Source organism: Gallus gallus, chromosome Z, assembly GCF_016699485.2.
Source record: "Gallus gallus isolate bGalGal1 chromosome Z, bGalGal1.mat.broiler.GRCg7b, whole genome shotgun sequence".
Lineage (NCBI taxonomy): Eukaryota > Metazoa > Chordata > Aves > Galliformes > Phasianidae > Gallus > Gallus gallus.
Window position 1 is genome coordinate 8219010 of NC_052572.1, and position 24058 is coordinate 8243067.

Consider the following 24058-nt stretch of genomic DNA (forward strand, 5'->3'; position numbering starts at 1 on the left):
ACAGAACTAGGAGAGCTGACCCAAACTGTACAAAGGGATATTCCATACCACATTACATTATGCAAACAAACAAACAAACAAAAACACCCATAAAACTGAGGGCAGTTGGCCAAGGGAGCTACCACTGCCTGGGAACTGTCTGGGCATCAATCAGTAAGAGGTGAGCAATTGGTTTGTGCATCACTTGTTCTGTATAAATATGCATATATATGTGTTATTATCATTTCTGTTATTTCTTTCTTCCTCTTCTGTCTTAGTCAATAGCATTTATTCCAGCCTATGAGTTCTACCCATTTTTTTCCAGTTCTCTCCCCCATCCCACTGGGAGGGGGGGAGGGAGCGAGTGGCTGTGTATTGTTCTGCTGCTTGCTGGGTTAAACCAGAACACATGTAGATCTGGCTGTCATTTTAAGTGTGATCCTTCACTAAAAATTACCACCTTTCTTGTGGCATGCAAAATGTGCAATTCTGTTGACTCAGTATGGTTCCTGCCCCCTGAATGCAGATAAGTGATACATTATTGTAGTGAAGCCTGCATGGAAAAAACAGAAATACACTAAAATAATGTATTCATCTAAAAACTTCTTAGTTTACAGTGGATTGTAGCATTGTCTGATAATGGCATACGGAGATGAGCCAACGTAGCTCCAGCTATGACCATGCTGTTCAAAGTGTGGAGGAGCTGTACAGCAAAACACGCAGAGATGGATTTTACACAAGTCTTCATTAAGTTAATCAGTATGAGGAAGGGGTCATTTTCAAAAAGAAGAAGAATTACTGGGATAAAAGCAGCCAAGTCAGAACTAAGCTTTAAAACAGTTTGCTGTTACGTGAAGCACAAATGCACACCTTCCTGCTGGTAGGATTATTTATTATGCAGGATTGCCCAGAGCATTAAAGACATACAAAACCCCTGATTTTTACCAGGCTAGGCTCACTGTTGTCTGCAGGCTCTATTATCACTGATTCTGGGCCCATCTGTGCCTGCATCTTCCCATGGGACAAGATGCAACACAGGACAGAGCATTTGGGAAGGGCCATCGCTGCTCTTGCAGTCTGTCTGGCAGTGGGGGAATGACAATGAACACCGTTCTTGCTCATCTTAAGGTCATAAGGAATTACAGCTTAGAGCACAGCTGAGTTTTCCAGTTCTTACCTTGTCCGTGCCATCACATTATTCTTCTTGGGCTGCTGATTAACTGGGCTTCCCATATTGCCATTCTTCAGAGAGCCCTTCCGAGCCAGCTCCCTCTGCTTCTCTGCATGTGGGACAGACAGGAGAAAAGCAAAATTAGGGCAACAGCCTGGGTGGTCTCCATACAGCTACAGAAATCCAGATTTGATAGTAGTAAAAAGCATGGTGGAATTAATAGCATAGGACATGAGCACTCCATCTCCTAGGCAGTGATACTGTGAAGGTTGGACGAGCTGTGTTCCACTGCTTCCAAGCTCACTAGGGGCTAAAGGTAGTATGCCCTGACACACAGCAGCTTGCTGGCAATGCCACGCTAAGATGGTCATGGAGCTTCAGGATGAGATCCTGGACAAATCTTGCCTCTCTGCAGCTATAGACTCTAAAACAGTACCGTGGGCTGGGCAAGAAATTTATCCTTTTACATTTTCTCCTCTACAGACTGCTACTGAGGGGCCCAGCTGGGACAGAAAAGTGCCTCCATCAATCCAGAACCATCATTTTAATTCTAGTCCAGCCTGGTCTGACACCAGAGTTATTACTTCCCAGGAAGGCAACTTAACAGAATAACATCCCACAGAAGAAATGTTGCTGCCTTCTTTGCCTCTCCTTATAACTGCCTGTGTTGTCCCCAGTGTGTCCTCTTTTATCTCACATTGAATCTTGCAAGCTTTATTTAAGGGAAAAAAAAAAGTGAAACCTTCTTCAGCTACATTTTTAAACAGCATATTGTTGCTTAATTTTCAGAGCATGTTCTGTTTGCTGCTGAAATGTACCTTAAATCTCTGACAAAGCATGGAGCTTTCTTTGTGTATTTATTGCAAGAGGGGATTAAACTTATTTTCTCATATAGGAGAAGCTATTTCCCTTCTTAATAACTTCTCACCGCAGGATCATAACTAGAGTTCAGGTGCAAAAGCTAAGCCTTCTGTTGGAAGGTACTGTTTGTGCTGTATCAACATGTTGCTGCTACCAGGATAGGAAGGATAGAAGCCAAATGGGTTGTCATATAAATTGATATTCAAATTTCTGATTCAAAGTCCTTCCTTGCTTCTTTTGGCAAATCAGTTGGGTTGAGTCAGCAATTAGCCACAAAACTGAGCTTAATGCCCCAGACTCATCCTGCAGTGCCAGGCAAGGCTTGTAGGAAAACAAAGACTGTGGGACCAGCAAGGCAGGATCTGGCTAAAAACATCCTCCAGAGTGTGAGAAAATGTTGGAAACTACTTTTGTGTCATGCCTGAATAATAGGGGTTTATCAGACTACTGGCTGGGGAACCTGAATAGTGAATTCGTCTTGCTTCTGCTTCCCCTGCGGTGTGTGAAATGTGTTGATATACTTTTTTCTCTTGCTGATTTTATTCCCCTTGGAGAAGAAAGCACCTGCTACTTGTGGTGGGAAAGCTGTGTGCCGTTAGGGTGTGCAATGCATGGTGGCACAACCCCATTCTATCCATGGGGAAGGAGCAGGGAGACACATGTGCAAGGCTGCCTTTTTTTGATGGACAAGCAAGAAGAGATGTCTCTACACTGTGGTAATGAGCACAGATGAGGAAGCAGTAGAGGACAGTACATACCCACACACACCATACCCAGCCCTGCTCCCGCTGACATCAGAGGTGAATAAAAGCTCAGTGAAGTTGGCAGGGGAAGGACCAGACCAATAACTCTCTCTGGCATGAGCAACAAAGAGACTGATACAGGATCGAAGGCACAACCTTAAATCACAGTAATTTCTCACGACTGGAACTTGCAAATGCACTGGTTGTCATTGTCTCCAGAAAAAAAAAGGCTGACATTTTGCAGGCCATGTGAATGTTGCTATTCAGGGGCAGAGGTATAAAGCATGGTTTTATGGAGGCAAAGGTTTACAACCCTAAACACAAAACAACTTCCCCCCATTTACATCAGAAGCTCCAGTGCTGACCACAAATCCGCAGTGCTGAGACAAGTTGCCAATACTTTAAGGTGCTGCGTAATTCACAAATAGCACCTGACTCACAAATGAGATTTCATTCTCTGTCAAGACGGTTAAGGCCTGACTGAGCCTTTTAAATGTACTGGCACTCTCTGATTTCTATTGATTACCCTGTACAAACACTAATGCTCTCTTCCGATTCAGATTACTCATTCGGTTGATGAATCTGGACTTTAGCTAAATGTATTCTTCCTCCAGTAGGTCTTCCCATGACCACTTCTATGCTCTTACTGGGTGCTAATTCGATGTGTGGGCCTGACTGATAATAAATTTCCTATTTAACCCGCTTTCTCACCTATTTAGTAGCTTGGAGTGAACGTTCCCAAAGCAATAGTGCTGCAGGACAAAATGTGCAGCTGTCACATTCACACCCAGACACATTTCTAAGTGTGAACTGACATTTCAGTCCCCTCTTGGATGCTGTGAATCCTGAGGCCCTGGTGGCCAAAAACCAAGAGATGGCAGGGAGAATGGGAGGTCTGTCCAGCCCAGGGGTGATAGGACAAGCTCCTGGAAGGTGATGGAGATGCATATGAGCCTCTTCAGTCTTTGAGGCAAGGAAACCAGCTACTGAGCCTTACAAATATTACGAACCATCATCAAAAGAAGCTGTGTTGGTGTGAGTCTCCTGAAGTAATTCTGGGCAGTGCTGAACATCAACCACCAGGTCCATCAGAATGGTGGGTTTTCAGTGCCTATTGTCTATTTGGTGTTTCTTCCTGGCCTAGCAGGTGAAGTTGATGAACCCAGTTTATAGGTAGTGAGCTCTTCCCCGAGTTTTCCAGCTCATTTGGTTTTGGCTCCATATGTTTGTTTGAAGGCATTGACTCCAAATGCCATGTGTCAAAATCCCTTTTAGAAATACAGTTGACACAAGCAGTTCTGACAACATAACATTCCAAAATGTTAACAAAAAGGTGTAAATTCACAAATAAAGTAGTTCTCATAGAAGCTGCAATGAAATGCATGTATCAGCACAGAAAAGAGAAGGTGAGAGAAGGAACAACAACCTAAGTTTGAGAAGCAAACAACATTTTTCTTTAAAGGCTGCCCCATATTGACTGATGACAAGCACACATCACATCACCACACTCCAGTTACCCAGCTGTGCTAACCCCTGTGTGAGACCTGGGAAGTAAGTCCTTGGGCAATTCTCATGGTTAGGACTACATAAAAAATGAAAGTGTTCTATCCAGAATCCCAGACTGTCTGGTATGGTACTCAGGTATTCCCCATTGGTCTTAGATGACACCTGTGTTCCTGTAGGTCTCCCTAAGACTCAAGGCCACAGCTTGAGACATGAGGGGCACAGCCCCACCACAGAGAATAGGTTTAGTTTGTCCCCCACCTCTGGCAACTTTTGGAACCAGACACGCAAAGGCTCTCTATGGCCAGGTCTGCCTGTACTGCCCGCTGCATTCCAATACATGCACCAAACTTCCATGAAGACTTGAGGGAAAAGTGATACCAACATTACAAAACCACCTAATTCTGGGCAACCTGAAGGCACTAGCAGAATGAGGAAGGGTGGTTAACAGGTACTGCTGCCCAATACAGAGAAAATAGGACACAAGAGAACAAATGAAGGAATGGTAGACTGTGATTTCCAGACACCAGCTATTTCATGCCTGCTGAGTTTGCTGTTGGATGATCAGCAAAAAGCTAATACCGCAGAGATACAGCAGAGGTGAATGACAGAGACTTGGAGATTGGGAAACCAGAATGAAACAAGGCTGCTCTCCAGATATTTCAGGTGAATCACTAACTGTTGGCAGTAAAAGGGAATGTAATAGCAGGGCTCCAACAATACTTTCACCATTTGCAAGTATTTGAAATGGGCTGTTTAGCTTTCATTTCATTTAGCTGTTTTTATTTTTTTTACCACTGTATCTAGCTAAGTATTCACGTGCTTTGCCATACCCTTCCCATGAAGTGGCTGGCTGTAGGTGACTGTGTACACTGTGAGTACAGATGAGACAGCTCGCAGAGCCAACAGCAGTCCCAGCAGTGCGACAGCTTTATCCAAATCCAAGTCCCTGTTGGTTTTTCAGCAGTTTTCCTGACAGTCACTTCCTGTGCAGGGAAGAGCAGAAGAGGCTGGGAGGGTATGAAGTAGCCTGCGCTGCCTTTGACGTTAAAAAGCATGCTCAATTAGGAGCTTGCAGGTTCTGTCTGATCATGAACAGCACTGCGGTATTGGGTACTCTACCTGGCTTTGGGCTTGAATGGAGCCAAACTTGTGTTTCAGTGAAGAGTTCGTAGAACACAGCTGATGCACTAGAGAATTTGGCTGCACCACTTCCACCTAGGCTAATCCTGGAGATTATGCTGGAAGAACTTGGGGAGTGACATGAACATGCGATGGTATGCATAGGTGGGGATGGGGTCCAGGATCCTTCTGACACAGCGGCTGCTCTGAACAGCATGGGGCCTACCCTTTATCTGGACCTGCCAGACACGTCTCACTTTCTTGACCACAGTGTCATTCCACTTTAAGACACTGTGTCTCCCGTTGACATTAAAAACATTTAAGAAAACAAGGTAGATCTGCTCAGTGAGCAAGCTGTGCCTTTGTGCTAGCCTCACATCACCCTGCTCTGCCTCCTGACCCCTCTGAGCCATGCAGCATCTGCTCCACAGCTGCTTCAAAGGTAAGCTCTGCTGGTGACCAGGCCCCACAGAGCGATTACAAGCAATGTTGTATTACTCACTGCAATTTAAAATTGTTACCTGTTCAGCTGGCTGTATGTGTCTAGCTTCTCTGTGACAAGGGAAGATGGCAATGGGCATGGGAAGCAGCACAGACTAACACGAGCATGCCCATGTGAAACTTCAGACTTGAGTAATTCCTTACAGTCATTCCTCTGGTTTCAGACTTCAGACAAAATGAAAACCAGTTCTAATTATGTTTTCTTGCTGTTGTTTGTTTTTAAATGAAATGCTGAACAGCTTCTTTGGTACGTGTTGCCATGTGTGGTACTAGTTTTGTCAGCCTGTCCTAACCAGAAGAGGTAAAAATAGCCATGTATTTTGTTCTACAAAAAGAGAAGTACTGCTTTTGTAGTACTGAGCAAAGCAGACAGAGCAGGAATTTGGTGAACATCAGCTTGTGCTATTCTGAAGAGTTATTTGGATGTTTAAAACCCCAAAATGTTGGGTTTACGATGCCATCACCTCTCACTGCCACAGTGTTTGACTGCAAGCATCCTCCCGTGAGACACAGCCTCATCAGCACAAATGCTGTTCTTTGCTGGCGGATGAGGCTGATTTGCTTCCTTAGCAGTGTGGGCTGGAAGCAGGCAGGCACTGACTGCTCCTGTCTCTTTGCTGAGAGCTGACCCTCACTAACTCAATTGCTTTTGAACCTGCCTGAGTGGGAGGAGACAGAGCTCCCTGCCACGAGGACTGCGTGGTGTGGGTCCTCGGGATTCAGTGCAGTGGGAGGACAAAGGGAAATTAATCCTTTGTGACAGAGTTGTATTTTTCCATCTTCGAGATGTATGAAATGAGATTTCGGGATGTGTCTGTCCCTCTGTCCCCTACTGTCAGCTAAGACCATTTCAGAAGCTGAGGATTTCAGCAGTTCCCTGATGAATTCCACCTTCTCAAGCAAGCTGAGAATTTAAATTACACAGTGCGTAGCATTAGTCTGTCTGCTCACATCCCACTGAATGATCAACAGAGTGGTGAACAAATGGAGGGAAAAAGAACAAAGCGCTGATTTCAGCTTCCACTCTGAGCCCCAGCCCCAAGCCCAACTCAGTGCCATTCAGCACCAGGACATCGGCATGCATCTACTTAACACTGGAACCCTCCCTAACTTCCACCTCCAACAGAGAGAATTCAGCAGCTGGGACTGTGCCACTTCTTGGAGAGGTTTCAGAGCACACATCAATGGGGCTTTGCCTGCAGGCTGAGAAGGGCTGGCCAGAAGGGAGGTGAATGGATGCTGTGTACTGTGGCTATGCTGGTCCTGATGAGCAGGGATTTGGATCATGTACGTGTGGCCACACGCCCTGAAAAGATTTCACATAAGGAAGGGTCAGGCAGCTAAGTCATCCACCTACCAACTTGGGAAAGTTGTGCAGGACAACATTTTCAGCCAATTTATCCCATTTCTGCTGACCCTGCCAAACTTGGGGAGATTAGCGAGCTACATCCAACTGTGAGAACCCTCAAGCAAGAGCAGGCATACAAATCTGTCCTCTGAGGTCCCTTCTAGAGCAGGCTTTAAGCCCACAAGTAGCTGCATACCCTTCTGTTTTGCCATCCCTTTGGCATGACTGAGAGCTGGCATGAACACCAATGAGTTCTGTGTGGCTTTAAGCACTCCAAAGGCCCGACCAGAGACAGACGTGGTACATGGCAGTGCAGTGCAGAAAAAAATGTTTGCATCTCTTTTCCAAGGATGCAGCCACAGTAATGCAGGACTGACTCCTGGGGTATGCTGGTATGAAGTGCGGGCTCCACAAGTCACAGAGGTTTCTGTATGGCTAGGCTGGGGGTACTACTTGCTTGTCCCTTTGGAAAACATGAAGTGCCAGGCTTCTACTTAGCTGGGAGGACAGGTAAGTGATTTCTGCAGTGCTAACCCAGAATCCACTTACACAAGTCTCTGAAAGTCGTTTGTGTTCCAACAGAAGCCCCTCTTACCCTAGATATGCTGTTCCAACCCCAGAGTTCCTTTACCTGACCTTCATGTGAATACAGGAAAGAATGACTTCACCATGTACATCCATTGCTAGGCTTTCACGTGGAGGAGAGCTGGACACCCAGTGCAGATAGGTACCTAGCAAAGCAACTCTTAGGGCTATAAACTTTAGGGAAAATGTTTACTGTTTTGAACACAGAGCATTTTACCTCCTCATGGCATGGTGTAACTGTGAATCACCTTTGTGAAGCAGCAAGCTATGTTTTAATGATGGGAGAAGCTATTTAACTGCTTTCTCTTAAAGCCACAAAAAGCATCTGTGACAGCAGGGATGCAGAGAATGGGTCTCCTGGCTCCCAGTGCTCTGCCTGGCCTGTCTGGGCAGCCATCTTACCCAGGCAGGTTGTGATTGCATAGCAGCAGGCAGCAGCTGATCTCTCTTCAGCTTTGAACATCTATCTGGGCTGATTTCAAATGCATCTATTGTCACAGTTCCCAGCTCACAAGGGCATTTTGTTGTGATTCAGCTTGTGCTTTTTCACTTAGTAAAGACTGAGACTTTTATTCCTAATGGCTGCAAAGTACTGAATATAAAGATTTCATCCATCACTGTCAAAACTGAAAAGCATGCACAGCATTTAATTTAAATTTATTTATTTTTTCTTTCACATTTACCTTTAGAAAGGGATTTTTTTTTTTTTTTGTATTTTCAAATGCTTTTCAAAAAACATTTTTCCTACCAGCCATAAGAACAAGGTTAAATATCTGGGGAAGTGTTTGCAACCTGACAAGCACAGCTAAAAAGTTTCAGTTTATAAACTGAACACTACAAAAAAGAATCCGTAAATTTGAGCTACTCTCTCCCTTTATGCCTTTTAAAGGGACATAGAAAATGAAGCTGTTTCATCCAGAAAGAGCTTCTGCAAATGTTTCCTCCAACACAGTTTCTATTCAATTAAATACAGGTTTAAGACAAAGCCACTTGCTCGGCCCAACTGTGCTGTATGGTACATTAGATTAAAAAAAAAAAAGAAAGTAGTCTATTAAATGCGATTTTACTTCATCAGTAATGGCTCTCTTCTTTTAAAGCAGTGCTCACTAAAATCACAGCAATAATCAACCAGAGAAACAATGGTAATGCCCACATCACATTTGTTATGGGTCCTGATGTTCAGTGAAGAAGTATTAAGGTCACTGATGCATACAGTGAGTGTGCTGTGTATTTAGGAGGGTAACACACAGACAGTACAAATTTATTTAGCTGAATACTCTGGGCTTCAGTTACAGAGATCATTCTGTAGTGCATATTTGTATAAAAAACACTTGAATAGAGCCAGACATAAGTACTGTATTGAACTGTACACACACTTAATCAAATTTCCATTAGTCTAAAATACACACTAAATGATCGGTCTATGGCAGGAAGCACGTGTTTTACAGCCTATATAAACTACAAATTTAATTTATTTTTAATATGTTGTAATTGAGATGGCTTTCATGGACTGGCAGATACCATGGGCTGGAATGACCTGTTGAGATCCCATCCAGAAACCAAAACAAATAAGGATAGAAGTGCCACAGACAACACACGGGCTTGGAGGGACACACAGCTTGCTGACTCCAGCTTCATGCTTGGAAAGGCACTTTGGATTGTTCCTGGTCCCAAGACACGACTTCCAGTCATGTTTCCAGCCTCAACTTAGCAGCCAAATGTCAAATATTAGATCTGTTCCATCACTTGCTGCACTCGCTTTCTGCAACCCTATGCACGTCAAACAAAATCTTATATTTTTTACTTCATAAAATGAAATGCAATAGCAAAGGGGCTGGTTAACAAGCTGAATGGATGGGTGCTCCTTACTCCATCGTGCTTTGACAAATCCCTGCTCTGCAGTACGTACATGATGTTTTCTTCCCTGGAAAAGGGAAAGCTTAGTGCTGCTACGGACTTTCAGGCATTGTTTCACTAAATGTGTTGCATGTTTATTGTGAATCTTTGTGGGAGAACAGGATACGTACAGCCCAGCACACCTCTTCCTGCTATTCAGTTTATCAGCCTGGGTATGTGGAACAGCAGCAGCTCAGCTGGCGAGTTGTCCCACACAGCAAATCCACTCCCTTAGTCGGATTACTGACGTGATCTCTCCCTTAGCGAGATTTCCATTGTCTGGAAATTTGACAAAGAGCCTTAGAGCTCAATTAGTTATTTAAGAAGTTTATGATTAGCCAATCTGCTGATTAAGCTTTGTTAATTAGGTTGGCAGGAATTCTGTTTCAGAGGAATGCTGGCCCCTAATTTAATGTTTCCTCTTGGAGCTGGGTGAGGATATCTGTGTAAGTCCCATGAGTGGTACACATACCCACAGAGGCTCATGGTGCTGCTGGCAGAGCACTAGGGTGCTGTGGCCTGTGGGGACAGCCCACTGCAGAAGCCTTGTCTTTGTACTGGGTGCAGCCAGAAGTCTCCCACTGCTCACTTCTGATGTTTTGCCAGTTGGCAAGGAGAGAGACAGGCAGCGTACCTAAGGCAGGCACAGACCTCACAAAAAGCCTGGCCTGGCATTTTGATATTCACATTGCTCTCCAGCCCAAGGGATGAGCAGGAATTCCTTTCCTCTTCCTCCTGGCAGAAAGCTTGGAGAAAGCCCATGGCTTCTTTCCTGGCTTTACATCTCCTCGTGTGCTCCAAGGGGTAGGGCCAGCTGGGTGCTCCTAGGAAAAGAGCTTGGAAGACCAGACAGATGAAAGAAGACTCAAGGTGGCTGCTGCAGCTCCTTTGAGTGATGGAGGAGAAGCAGGGCTGAGGGAAAGACAGCTCTTATCCCAAAAAACAGAGCCCTGCAGCTGGTACGTGCACTGCCAAGCCAAAGCCTTTGTCTAAGGAGCAGCAGTGCTGGCTGCAGGAAGACTTCAAAGGGGCTCGAAGAAAAGCCTGACTCATCCTGGAGACAACAGGTAGAGATGATGAGGAGACCCCTCACCAGGCTGCAGTTGCAGAGCCTTGGCTACCTGACTGCTCTCCTCCCCGTCAGCTGTATTCACTGAGGGGAGAAAAATACTGGTGTGGATTTGTTTATCAAAAGACCATCCATCAGCTAAGGATTTTCTATGCCATTTTTAAGACAAAAGGAAGAAGGCAAGCAAAAGCAACATGGGAATTATGGTAATTTCTGTACCCACTGCATGCATGGAGGTCTGCGTTGGACCAGAGCGCATATATATTCAACTTCACTTGGCAAATACATTTTTATGAGCTAAAATCTCCAACTGCATTACAAACACACGGTTCATTGCAGTATAGCTGCATGTTTGACTGGAGCTGGGATGAAAGGAACAGAAGAGTTGTAAGAGCAGAAGGAAAGAGAGAAACAGCCTGAGGGGCTCAGCAAGCAGGGTTTTATTGCACCAAGGGACAAGTGAGTGTGTGTATAAAACATAGTTCTTTGCCTGAGGAAATTAAGACAGAAAACAGGATGTGCATAAGCAGCACAGGCAGCTAAAATGGTAGGTGTTTCAGACTTGTACAGTTCCAGCTCCTGTTTGAATTATCTTTCAATAATTAAGATTTACAACAGGTTTTAACTTCAGCACACAGATTCCTAAACACAGCAAAAGCAGGCTGAAGTTAATGATGATGAAGTGGAGCACGGAGGGTCACCTTTTTTTTTTTTTTTTTTTTTGTTCCTGACAAAAACATTCAGCTTTGCCAGAGTCAGTGTTAATTCCAATCCCTTTTAAATGACTTGCCTGCCCTTCAGACGGGTGGACAGGGAGGGTGAAGGGGAGGGAGGGGGATTTGGCAGCAGAGAGAGGCTGACTGGGTATTGCTGGGGCAGCAGGATGTGCAAGGAACAGAGCAACAGAATGCAGCTCGCAGCAGAAGGGGTAACGAGCTGCCTTAAGCCACTGTGGTATTTCAGGAAGCCTTTGCAGAGATACAAGGCTGTTTTCATTTTCTTGTTGGTATTTTTTTTTTTTTTAAGGAACTAATCTGCCTGCTCTTAATCTGTTTTGAATCAAGAACACAGATTTTCACTGCCAACCAATTGCATGCAAGCAGAGTTGTATCAACTGTCATCTTTTTTTGTCTCGTTATTCGTCTGTGTGGAAGATTCAGCAACTCCAAGGCACACTGCATCTGAAATTACCCTGGGGACAGAAAGTCAGGGTGATGGGATTGGCTGACCTGGAGACAACTTCAGCATGCAGCAACATCACAAACTCCCCAAATTCACAGACAGGGGCTGGAGCCCTGAGCTCCTTGAGGCAAGTGCAGGGAGCATGAAGCAGCTGTGGTGTGTACACACATTCAAACCCTGCTCAGTAACTTCTTCATGCCTAAAACTTCAGTTCATACACAACGCACTGGAAACAGTTTGGCTTTTGCCAAGACACAAACAGAAATAGCTGTAATGCTCAGATTTCCTGACAGTCTCTCCACCCCACTGATTCTGGCATGCACAATGTTCAGTTCAGGAAGGGGAAAAGCTGTAAGCAGAAGGAAAGGGTGGCAGAAAATACCCTATGTTTTCAGCAGGCTGGTTGCTAACAGCTGCATTTGTGAGGTAACTGGAAGGGCAATGTCATTAGCTTTGGGGAGTAAAAAACCTTTAAAGTCTCGTCAGGTCACGGAGCAGAGATGCGGAGGAAGCCTCATCCTTTCCAGGCATGACTCTTAAGCAAAAATTTTGGGGCAGTGGGATGTGCTGATCTATCTCCATGAGAGTTTCTCCATGGGCAGTGGGTGCATTTTCTGACCATCCATGACATAACCCAGCAAAACCAGCCGAGTGAGGACAAGCACCCTGCCGCCAAGCACACAGGGACAACAAATGAGGAGAGCCAGAAAAACAACTCCAGCTCGCATTTTTTTGCATCCCCTGCATGTTTTCCAGGCATGTTAAATCACGTTGGCTCAGGCCAATGACAGGGACAAGTAATCCTCCTACCACATCCCCACAGGCCAGCAGCATATATGGGAGAGCAAGCTGCATCCTCTCTCCTGACCATGCTGACAAAGATGTCAGAGCAGCAATGATGCCATCACCCTGACAGCAACCTTAGGTGGGAAAAGCACAGAGAGCCATCACTCTTCCACGTTCCTCCTGAGAGGATGAAATTAGAAACTGAAGGCAGAATGATTTTCCTTCTGTAATTTGCACCAGTTTGATGCGTGAAGCCAGCGAGCTGAAATAAAGAAGAACACAGAGAAGGGCCTCTGTCACTTTGGTGCTGGTGCTCCGTGGCAGCTTGGAGATGCTGCTCAGGGCTGGTTTTCTGCAGCAAGGATGACATCAGTGTTATTGCTTGGATGTTAATAATGAAATTTCTGTATTTGAGAGTAAGAATTGCAGAAACTCAGAGAGGAAAAACTGGGGGTTAAAACCTATCACACTTTGTGCACAGGAAAGGCCTCAGTGACTGTATGTTTCTTTTTTACTTTACTTCAAAGATTAAACACACTCTTCTTACTTTGGTTGGCCTTGTGGAAAATCCTACTTGGGATTCACTGCTGGCTCTGTAATTTGGTCACCTGCACATATCTCAGGATGGTCAACAGACATCTACAGGTGATAGTGCAGGTGCTGTGGACCTGGAAAGGCATCTCCCTGAAAGAGTCTGTTCACCGAGTACAGCTGACACTCACCAAATGAAGTCAATAATTGCAACTGGGATCAGTCAACTGAAATGACATCTGTAACTCTCAGGCTCAGAGATTGCTTTGGTACCTAAGAATGTCTCAAAACACTGTGGGACTAAAGAAGAAAACACAAGTGAATGCTGAGCAGATAGTTCCCATGCAGAGCACTCCCTGTCTCTGGAAATCTGAGCATCTGGGCACCACCAGACTGGAGTGACTTCAACACTTCTGAAAAGGCAGAGGAATCGGTCTTTAGAAAGGTTATTTACAGGTTTGCAGGGACAGTGATGGCCATGTACAAACCCTGATATCAATACTTTACCTTTTCTTCTGCCTATCATAATTCCATCTGTGGCCAGCAGGGCAGGGAGGGGATCCTGCCCCTCTGCTCTGCGCTGGGACACCTCACCTGGAGCACCGCGTCCACAGGTGGAGTGCTCAGCACAGGAGAGATGGGGGCCTGTTGGAGTGCGTCCAGAGGAGGGCCACGGAAATGATCAGGGATGGAGCAGCTCCCTACGAGGACAGGCTGAGACAGCTGGGGTGTGCAGCCTGGAGAGGAGAAGGCTGCGGGAGACCTGAGAGCGGCCTGTTGTATCTAAGGATGGGCTAGAGAAAAGAAGGGGACAGACTCTTCAGCAGGGTCTGCTGTGACAGAACAAAAGGAAACAGTTCCAAATTAAAAGAGAGGAGATTTAGACTAGATACAAAGAAAAGTTTTTTACAATAAAGGTAGTGAAGCCAGGGCGGTGGTAGATGCCCCATCCCTGGAGGCTTTCAAGGTCTGGCTCGACCTGGCTCTAAGCACCTGATTGAGCTGTAACAGTTGGACCAGATGACCTATAAAGGTCCCTTCCAATTCAAACTATTCTGTGATTCTGTGGTATCTTCCATAGAATCTTCCATAGTCTCTTCCATAGACTGCAGCCCAGAGTACTCATATTGTCGACAAATTGTTCACCACTGCTAAGGCCCCTCTTGAGTGCTTACTACATGATGAGTCCTCAGAAAGTATAAGTGAATAAACTCTTGAAGTAAATGACCACAAAAAATGTCCACAAGAACCTTTATTTTTGGATTATTTTTCTCTTTTTTTCTCACAGTTCTGTGATTCTGCTTCTGGATAACAGAGCTGGTCTTTGAGGTCTGGCAAGCTTTTTTAATTTGTTAGGAAAGTTTTCTGCATTAGAAAAGTTTTACCATTATTCTGTAACCTTGTTAGATACCACAATCAGCTTTTTGTAAGAATCTCTTTGTTCCAAACACTCCAAGATCATGAAAGAGAATTTCCTTCTTCTGGGCTATAAGCAATACATCGCAGTTTGCTCCGGAGCAGCATTCATTTTCTCCCAAGGGAACTTCTGCACCTCTAGCAGTCTTGAACACCTGCCCACTGCCTCCACTCCTGTCCTAAATTCCTCTTAGAAGATCAAAACAGTGTTTTTCAAGTTATTAAAATAACAGACGTCATTCTTCAGGATGTTTTAACTTTTGCTGCTTAAAAAATGCTCCTCTGTCCAATGGAAAAAATGCACAGGATGTTCCCTTAAAGACCAAAATTACAGCAGACAAAAATCTCCCTGTCAAGTCGGTACTGAACTGCCTTCCCAAAAGCTGCCTGAGACATCACTAGTGCCATGAAGAGCCCGAATTGGTCTAAGAAATTGAGCTGTTGTGCTGCTTGTTTGCCAGCTGGACTGCACCTCACATGAACACCCACCCAACCATTCTGAACTTGTTTCTGCTTTGTAATGTTTCACTGTTAGACTTTGAGAACGCCCTTGTTCTGCTAGGGCTGGTAAGTGCAGGAAATCAGCTGCTTGCTGGTATTAAAAAATCACTCAACATAGAAAAACATGAATAAAATGCATGTCAGGAGACGCACCTGTGACAGAACAAACTATCTGTGTGCTGGAGTCAGCAAGAGATAAAAGCAAAGGAGAAAATTAATGCAGTCATTTTACAATTCAGAAAGTTTTGTGGATTAAAGAGGAAGAACAGAGAGCAAGACACAATTTAAAAAGAAAAACATCTGTAACAGGGTGAAAATGAAGTAGCAATTGGGTATCTCCTGCTTACCAGTGGATCTAGTGTTTACGGAAGAAGAGTGCTCCGAGCCAGCGCACTCAAGTTATCTAAACCAACCTCTGGAAATTCTACCAGGTCTGTGCTGAGATGCCAAGAGAATAACCAGGTAGGACTTAAGACAGGCTTTTTCGGTAGTGATTAGAAAGTGTCTGACGTGTGGAAAAATAACTGCAGGTCAAATTAGGAATGGGATCATAGGATACTTCAAGCTGGAAGGCACCCCAGGAGGTTTCTAGCCCAGTATCTTGCTCAAAGCAGGATGACCAATCAGACTGGGGTGGAGCTTTACTCAGTCAGGTTTTGAAAACCTCCAAGGATGGAGATGACACAGCCTCCTCGGGGAAAACATTACAGGGCTTGGCTCCTCAAGCAGTGAAAGAGGTTTTCCTTAAGCTGATCAAGGTGAGAAAAGAAACATGCTGGGAATGAAGTACCCACAAGATGCTGCAGGCAATTTATTGCCAACTTGGACATGTTGATATCACTCTTCACTAGAGCTGAGGATGTTTCTTACAAGTCTTTCCACTCCTCTCACAACCCTCCAGGTTATCTTGGTCATTCCCCATCTAATCGTCATGACCAGGCAAATTCAGACAGCTGGCACAGTCTTTTCTATCTATTCCTGCCTTTTCTGTTTCTCTCTCTACCTTGCCCTGAAGCAGAGAAAGGTATTGTCTGGTTTTGTGTCAGGTGGATGTCCTGCCATTCAGACTGCCAGATGCTTGGGCAGGGACGTCTGTCCTACAGACCCCTTGGAAACACTTCCATTCACCTCATCAGTTAGATAAGCCAAAGAGTTAGATGAGCCAAAGCCGTAGCATTTTTAATGCGGCCATGACACCACTTCCTAAGGAAGTTACCGCTGGGTTGCCATGAATGTTTAACTGCAGACACAACAAAGAACACGAGATCCCTCCTCCTTGTTTTGCTGATCACCCCCTTTCAATGAAGGGTAACAAAACACTTTAAAAAGCCAAACCTAGGGCTATCCTACACCACAGCTCTTCTGCACGTTAACATAACTGAGTTGGCTGTGTGAGCCGGGAGGTACTAAAAACATCTGCCTGCCCTGAAATATCTACACCAAGGTTTTGTTTCCACATTTTGCAATTGCTTTATGCCCCGTCCCAGAGATTAGAGGCTGAGCGAAGACACATTTCAGCCTGGCAGTTAAAGCATTCAGGCAGAGAAAGGAATCGAACTTGAATCTTCCATGTTCCGAGTGAAAGCCTGTATTAGCAGCTAAAAAAGGCACAGCTGTGTTGGGACTTAAGCCTCCCAGTTTTTTATAGCTAAAATCACCTTGTAAATGAGAGCAGGGCTTGTGAATACTTTTGGAATGAACAAGTACGTATTCTTCAAGCCAACATAAAGAAAGTGGTAGGGCTTACTAAAGACTTTGCTTGAGATGCTTGTTTTTTCTTTAAAGATTTTAAACAAAACCTGAAACTCCTAATTTTAAAGAGCGGACGCTGTTGTGGACTCAAGCAACCCATACTTGACAGCATCACTTTAAGTATTAAATATGCTAGCCTTGTTCAGGATCTATTTTTAACACCCCGTCATTTAACATGTCAAGCACTGCTTCTCTGATCAACTGATAGAAGGTACAATTGTCTCACTTGTATTCTTCATTTCTTCTCCCACATTGCTAGTCCTACAACTAGGATTTAAAATAAATCAGAGCAAATTGTTCCTTTTTGACAACTGTCTCTTACTTCTGGGCTGGGTAGTGGAGGCAGATCAAGAAGGGCTGCTTTCTGGTGTGATGTTTTCTGAGAGCTCTACTGCAGTGCAGGAGCTGCCAGCAGCCTGCAGGTCCAGAGTACCTGGTGCCATTAAACGCTCTGCTCCCAGATAGCTCACAGTTTACTCGTGGCTGAAAGTACTTTTAAGTTCACAAACTTCCGACTACTGAGCTATATGGGAGAACTGCATCATTCCTCCTAGAGGCATCAATGCCTGCTGACTTGATTATACCAATTTCATAGCAGGGAGCAAAAAAAAAAGTGGGTACGTATGTAGGTTGTCTGGAAAAAGCAGGGACTGTCTAGCATTTAGATCAGAAGGTAGAAAAAATCAGAGTTACAGCAAGGTTAATACGATGGCTTCATGTTTACAGTAGATATGCCTTAAAACTCTGTAGATTTATTTTATGATACTATAAAGACTGGTAATTTACAAGACAGGGCTGAAACAGTTACACATCCAGAAGCTTAATCAATTTAAACTCTTCCCAGAGTAAGAAGTGTAGGGGAAAAAAGGCACAGAGAAAAGAACTGGAGGAATACAGGACAGAGGGGGAAGAAAAGATTTGGTCAGAGCATGAGGGACACAAAGAGGAAGGCAGGATTTGGGGAGAGGCAACGGCTGACTGAGCGGGCTTGAAAGGCAAGGATGAGTGGTTTGACTGTTGAGGAAAGCAGGATGAAGTATGGAGAGGAGCACTTAGCAAGGTGGAGAGAACAGCAGACCAGCACTAGGACCGTGCCAAGGATGGAGGTGGGAGGTTACAAAGGAGAAGCTGGAGATGACTCTTAAGTAAATCTATGAAGAGCTGGAGCTACTTGCCAATTTGTACCTGATTACCTCTTCTCATCTCCTAATCAGATCTGGAGAAAGGAACAAAAAGGTTGTCTATGGAGCATGCCCCTTTTTACAGGTGACTTTAGAAAGAGGTTTTGGGGAATGCTTATATATTTAAAAAATGAAGAAATTCTGTTTTTCCTTCTGAAAAGAGTTTCACAAAGGAGACTATGACTGTTTTGCACAGTACCAGACTGCAGTGTCTAATTTCCATGAATGATGCAATAAATGCCTACTCTCAGCACAAGCTATTCAGCCATGATTCAGGCAGTAATTAAAGCTCTTTGAAGGATAGCTATGTTTAACAACTGGAGAAATGGGATCAGACTGTCCAATTACTGTGACTTTACAACTTTTAAAATAAAATCTTATCTCTGTAAGTATGTGGCATCTCTGAAAACAGCTTTATTTTCTTCCAGAGAGACCTGCTTTACAGAGAACAGCTGTCAAGTGGAACGGGAAAAGAGCTGTGCCAAAAGCTTGAGGTTTGAAAGAAAAGGAGGAGAGGTGCCAGAGGGCCTTCCACATGCAGCAGAGCAGAAGGGCTGCAACTGGTACGGCCTGTGGTCATTCCTGAAGAGGCCACCCTGTCACTGCTTCCAAAGGTGAAGTCAGGGAACAGGCAAAGCTCCCTCATAGTCCCAGCCAGGGCTTGCAAGATCCTGAAGCCACGCCACACAGCTGGCCTACCACCTGCACAGTAGCTTTGTTTCTATTTCTAAAAGTTCTCCATGAAGCAGCAGTGCTGGTCCAAGAGGCTGATGCCACTGGTTGACAGATTTGAAGCCAAGAATGTATCCACGTTCAGGGCTTCAGGCTCCCTGGATGTTCCTCTCTTCATGCTCAGTTGAAGTCTTGCATTCAAGACCACCAGGGTATCCTCACCTGACAAGGACCCTGCTATTGCCTGGACACATGATACCGATGACATCTTGTTTTCTTGCAGTGGCAAACTGAAGTTTGTATGTTTGTCTGAGGTCTGAGTGATCCTTTAAAAGCTCAGAGAAATGACAAGGAGTTTTCAGGATTCTGAGAGCATCCTCTGGATGTAAGCAGCTAAAGAACAAGGACTGCACTGAACTCCTGTACAGCGCAAATTCCCTCCCTTTGAGAAAGTGTGCATTGCCTCTACTTGATAGAGCCCAGGTCTGCTGACAGAGCAGTTTATCCCAACACCCAATAAGCAGTCAGTAACCTTTCCTGGTTAAGAGCTGAGTGAGCAGCACAGAAAAGACAAAGGGAGAGCTCACATCACTGAACAGTCAGAATAAATTCAATTAACTGTCAGGTACATGCTTAAGGCTCATCATTAATAAATCAAACACAGAAAAAAAACCTGCATCATCCCATCTTGTCTGTGGATGCTGTGGTCTGTTCTGGAGCCAGCTTACACTAACTACACGAGGCTCTACTTGCTTTCCTTGACTACTGCGCAGAAACTCATCTATCTATGGAGACATTAGAAGGAATTATTAGTCACAAATGGGGAAAAATTCCTTGAAGTGGGCCAGAGGAGCAAGTGAAACCTATACTTGATGACACAGGGCTTTGCAAGCCAGAAAATGAAGTAGTATCATCCCAGTGTTGTTTTTGGAAAAGGTGCCAGCGCTAGAGTGGGCAGCCCCGTCAGCTCAGCTCACGTCAGGAAAAAAGTGCAAATCACTTTTAAAGCCTGGTCTTCATTTGCTTCATAGAAAGCTGAGATGAGAGCAATATGTGCCGTGAAATGAGACCTCTGAACAAACTAGGGTCTGATTACTGCTGTGGCGCTGCCTGCTGTGGTTAGGTTTTGCCATACAGGGTAGTTTTTATTCTAATCACTACTTCAATTACCGCGTTTTTCTCTCCTTCTATCAGACACTCTCTGTAATTTGCCTAATTAGTTTGCCTCACAAACTACTGCTAGTAAAATAAGCAGGACATGATGTGAGCTGCCTTTTATATTTGTGACAGATTACAGCGGGTCAGGGCAGTGCAAAAAAGAGAACCTGCAATTTGCAGTTCTGGTCTTCTGCTTCAAGCACAAAATCTCCATTCAGATACTTTGGCAAATTTTGGTTGCAAAGTGAAATAACTGCACAGAAGCACTTCTTCAGGATTAGCTTACTTTTCTGGACTACCAAATCTCTAGGTACTGTAAAAATTCAGAGGCTAAAGTGTTCACAGAAATTATTACCCATCAAAATAACTCACAGCCTCCTCCTTTTTGATTTCATATCTGAAGACGTATTAGTCAAGACTGTTGTGTGCAATACAAGATGTGAGTGGGTGTATGTCTATGAGCTCGTGAGGCACACAGGTACCCGAGGATTTGTCACAGGAGTGGCACACGTATGAAGGCAGAAGGCTGGGAAGGCCAGTAAGGCCATGGTGGGCTGACAGAGCAAATTGAGCAGACTGCAGTGACAGAAAGACTAGGACAGTTAAATGTAAAAAATACCACGTCATGCACATATTTATTTGTCCATGCTGTGCTCCTGGGCTTTGCTGACTGGTACCTTCCCTACCTTCATCTCATCCACCTGCACACACCCTCCTGTCCAGAGATCTCCACTGAACCCCACTGAGTTTCCCTTCTTCAATTTCTTGTAATGGATTTACTAATTACTGGAGCTAGTGTCAGCTACAGCATCTCGTGCACCCCATCAATTGTGCCCCTCTATTTCTCCTCTAACTAATCTGCAATAACATGCCTGTCACAACTATTTTCCTGCCCTCATCTTTGCTGCTCTGTCTGCAGACAGCCTTACTACCCTTAATGTGATGCAGCTGTTCACCCTCTCATCCCTTTTGAAAAAGCCTTGAAATATCCTGCAGGAAGGATGTTGCAATAAATCTGCATATGCAATTTCTCTTACAAATGGAAAGAGTAATATCACACAAAATAATGTTTAAATAAATTCCCCTCAGTCCCAGGAGACCTCCAAGTGGTAGGCTACGCTTCTGTCTTCATGAAGAAAATCAATAGCACTGCTATACTGTCACTGCTCTCTGGCTTCCACATTATTCATCCCCTTCCCTACAAAGTACAGACTGTGTTCAAGGAAATAGGTGCTCCCAAGGAAGGAAAATGGCTTTGTGCACTTAAAGTAATGGTGTCACTTCAGGTCACTGTGCAAACAGTTATGTATATGTAAATCTGCAGCTTTGTCAATATAGCCAGAACCTCGGGACCTAGCTAAAGAGTTACAGCTTTTTGTAATGTTTCCCTAATTTACCTACAGAGCTCCTTCCCAGAAACAACAGCTGCTGTACCTAATTAACATTAATCGCCTTGTTACAGAAGAGCAATTGGGAATAGTACAGTACTTGAGGTACTGACAAAAGGATACACTAATGGCATTGATTTGTCCAGTCTACTACGAACTTCCCTTATTATTTTGCTTTCTGCATGAAACATTTAGAAGTCACAAGCTGTGAAGCAGACTGGAAGAGATAATGAAGAAAAGGAGCCAAGGTTTCATGCAGGTACTGAGCCATTCAGACTGCAGAAGCAGCTTGATACCTGATCCATTTGGGACAGCATCTCCCAGTGCCACTTTTTCATCCTGATCTGTGGCAAAAGCAGCTCTCGAAGGAGGTCTCTGAGGGAGGTATCCTTTTAAACAGCACTGGGACAAATTACTCCACTGTGTGCTTTGTGGCTCTTCAACAGAGCTGCTTTAAAACAAGCTCTGAATTTCCACACAACTCTAAGAAAGTGGTTAAATAACTACACAAATTGAAAGATCAGTTTCAGGAGCAACACGGAGACTTCAAGTTAGCCTGTCCTTTACAGGGATGAGAGACCATCTGTAAAGTTTCAACCAGAAATGCACCAATTTTGTTATGCTGAACCCTAAGGGCTTTGCAGTTCTCAACTCATTAACTGATATTCCCAGTACTCCTCCTCCCTGACAGTACAGCAATTTGCTATCTGCCATGAATGTGCAGCAGCAAGCTGGAAGGCAGGAGACAATGCCACAGCTTGTCCTGTCATCCTCTGGCCCCCAAAGGATTATTTCCTCTGTTCACCCCAGTCTTTACAAAGATGGGGCCCAGACATAAATTAGACTCTCAGTTTTCTACAAGTCAAGCTCACCAGAGAACAACATGCTATATGTCCCTTGGACAAGTTTTCTGTTGCTACTCACCAGAGTTGTTTGCTGTAAGTGAACACTCAAGTTACCTGTTTGTGGTTTGGGAGACACGTGTTATAAACAGAAACAAATCCAGTAGCAGAAGTGAAGTAATTTGGTACTTAGAAATGGACACAACTAACTGGTGTCTCTGTGCAGAATCCCTGTCCCCAGCTACATACTGTGGAGGCCAGATAAATGAAATCCTCTTGCTGCCAATAGGTAAAACCTTAGGATGTTTGTACACACAGAAGTCCAGGGATGGAGTGATGAGCAACAGTAGGGATGGAGCATGTTTCCTCAGGACATGGTTTTACACTGCTACTGCCCGTGTCTTCACACACCATGCTCCAGCTCCGGGTACTAATGGGTCCCCTCTTCCCAGTCAAGATCAATCCTCTCAGCTTTAGCAAGATCAGCAACAGCTTCTAGTAAAACACAAGGATAATCCCTCTCAACATTTAACATGGAGAGACAAGACTGATAGAGAAACAGACAAAAGAGCATCAGTGGTTTAACTGGGGATCTCATCTCTCTTTGGAGGGTTAACACTATGGTTGTACTACATATATATATATATGTATATATATATATAGTATAGGCACTAAATATATATATATATGTCAGAGAAAGAGCTTTTTCTACTTTCCTCACTTCATGCTGAGCCACCTGTATGGCCCAGGCTCCACCATGGCTGCTCAGCTGCTCTCATCTCCCTCCTGTCACACAGAAAACCGAAAGGCCAAGCTGGGCTGATTCAAGAAGCTTTTACACTCACCCTAGCAACACATCCAGGCTTCAGACATGCAAAGCTTCCTTTCTTGCAGTATGTGGATGGAAGCTGACCTGCTCTGAGTATGATCTGTGCAATGTCTCTTGGAGAAAAAAGCAATGTCCTACAGTGCTACTGTCTGGAGAAAAGAGTTCATAGCCTATTAATTCATGAAACAGCTCTTCTCTGTTAGTGCGAGGACAGCTTCGTGAAGAAAGGGAAATTTCTGTTCAGGTTGGTAGACTATAATGGAGTGAAAGCAGCTTATATGAAAGGCAGCTTTGTGCCACCTGCTTCTCCTTATGGGGCTGACTATATCAGACACTGTACTTTTTGGTACTGTGATAAATACCAATATGAGAACTAATCTGGGAGGGGAACAAAACCATAGCTAGGAGAGTGGGAAAATTATTTGCAACATCTGCAATTCTGGTCATTTTTTACAATAACTTTGGTAAAGAAAATCTAAAGTAAAACTCACAAACAGGCAATATCAACTGGGTTTCTTCTTGATCATTTGACAGAAAACCTCATGTGCAAGTAGCTCACTGAGTCTTAAGGTGAGATCCAGCTTGCCTAGATTAGACACTCACTTGTCATACATATTTAGGCACCACAGGGAGCAATCTCTCAAGAGTACTGCCATATTTTTCTACCTAGTTCAAGGGAAGAAGGCTCTTACAGCTACCATAGTCCTCCCAAAATACCACCCTTCCTCATTAACTGAATGGGAACTTTGCACTCAAGCAGTTGAAAGACTGATCCAGAACCTATCTAAAATAAAGATGCCAAGGAAGTGCTGACACTGAGTGCGCTGCATTCCTGATGGGTGTCTAGAAGAAACAGCCTGCACAGAATAATCTGAAGGTCAAAAGGCTGTGGAGAAAGGTATTGACTGAACACACCGTTCAGGCCTCATCTGAATCTGGCCTGGAGAGCATTCATTTTCACAAACAGAGGAGATTTATCCTTTTTCAAGAACCAACATCCATGGAGAGCCTCTCCAATTTTCCACCAAACAATCAAAACTCC

At 44.4% G+C, this 24058-nt stretch overlaps 1 protein-coding gene across 4 annotated transcripts in view; it reads right to left on the reverse strand.

The window, feature by feature from the left end:
- FAM219A (family with sequence similarity 219 member A) overlaps window positions 1-24058 on the reverse strand; it is a 101823-nt gene that overhangs the window by 13574 nt on the left and 64191 nt on the right. For all 4 annotated transcript variants that reach the window (XM_003642969.6, XM_004937106.5, XM_004937105.5 and 1 more), the window contains exon 3: window positions 1157-1259. In XM_003642969.6, coding sequence (XP_003643017.1) covers window positions 1157-1259 — 103 coding nt within the window. The remainder of the gene's footprint in view (window positions 1-1156; window positions 1260-24058) is intronic.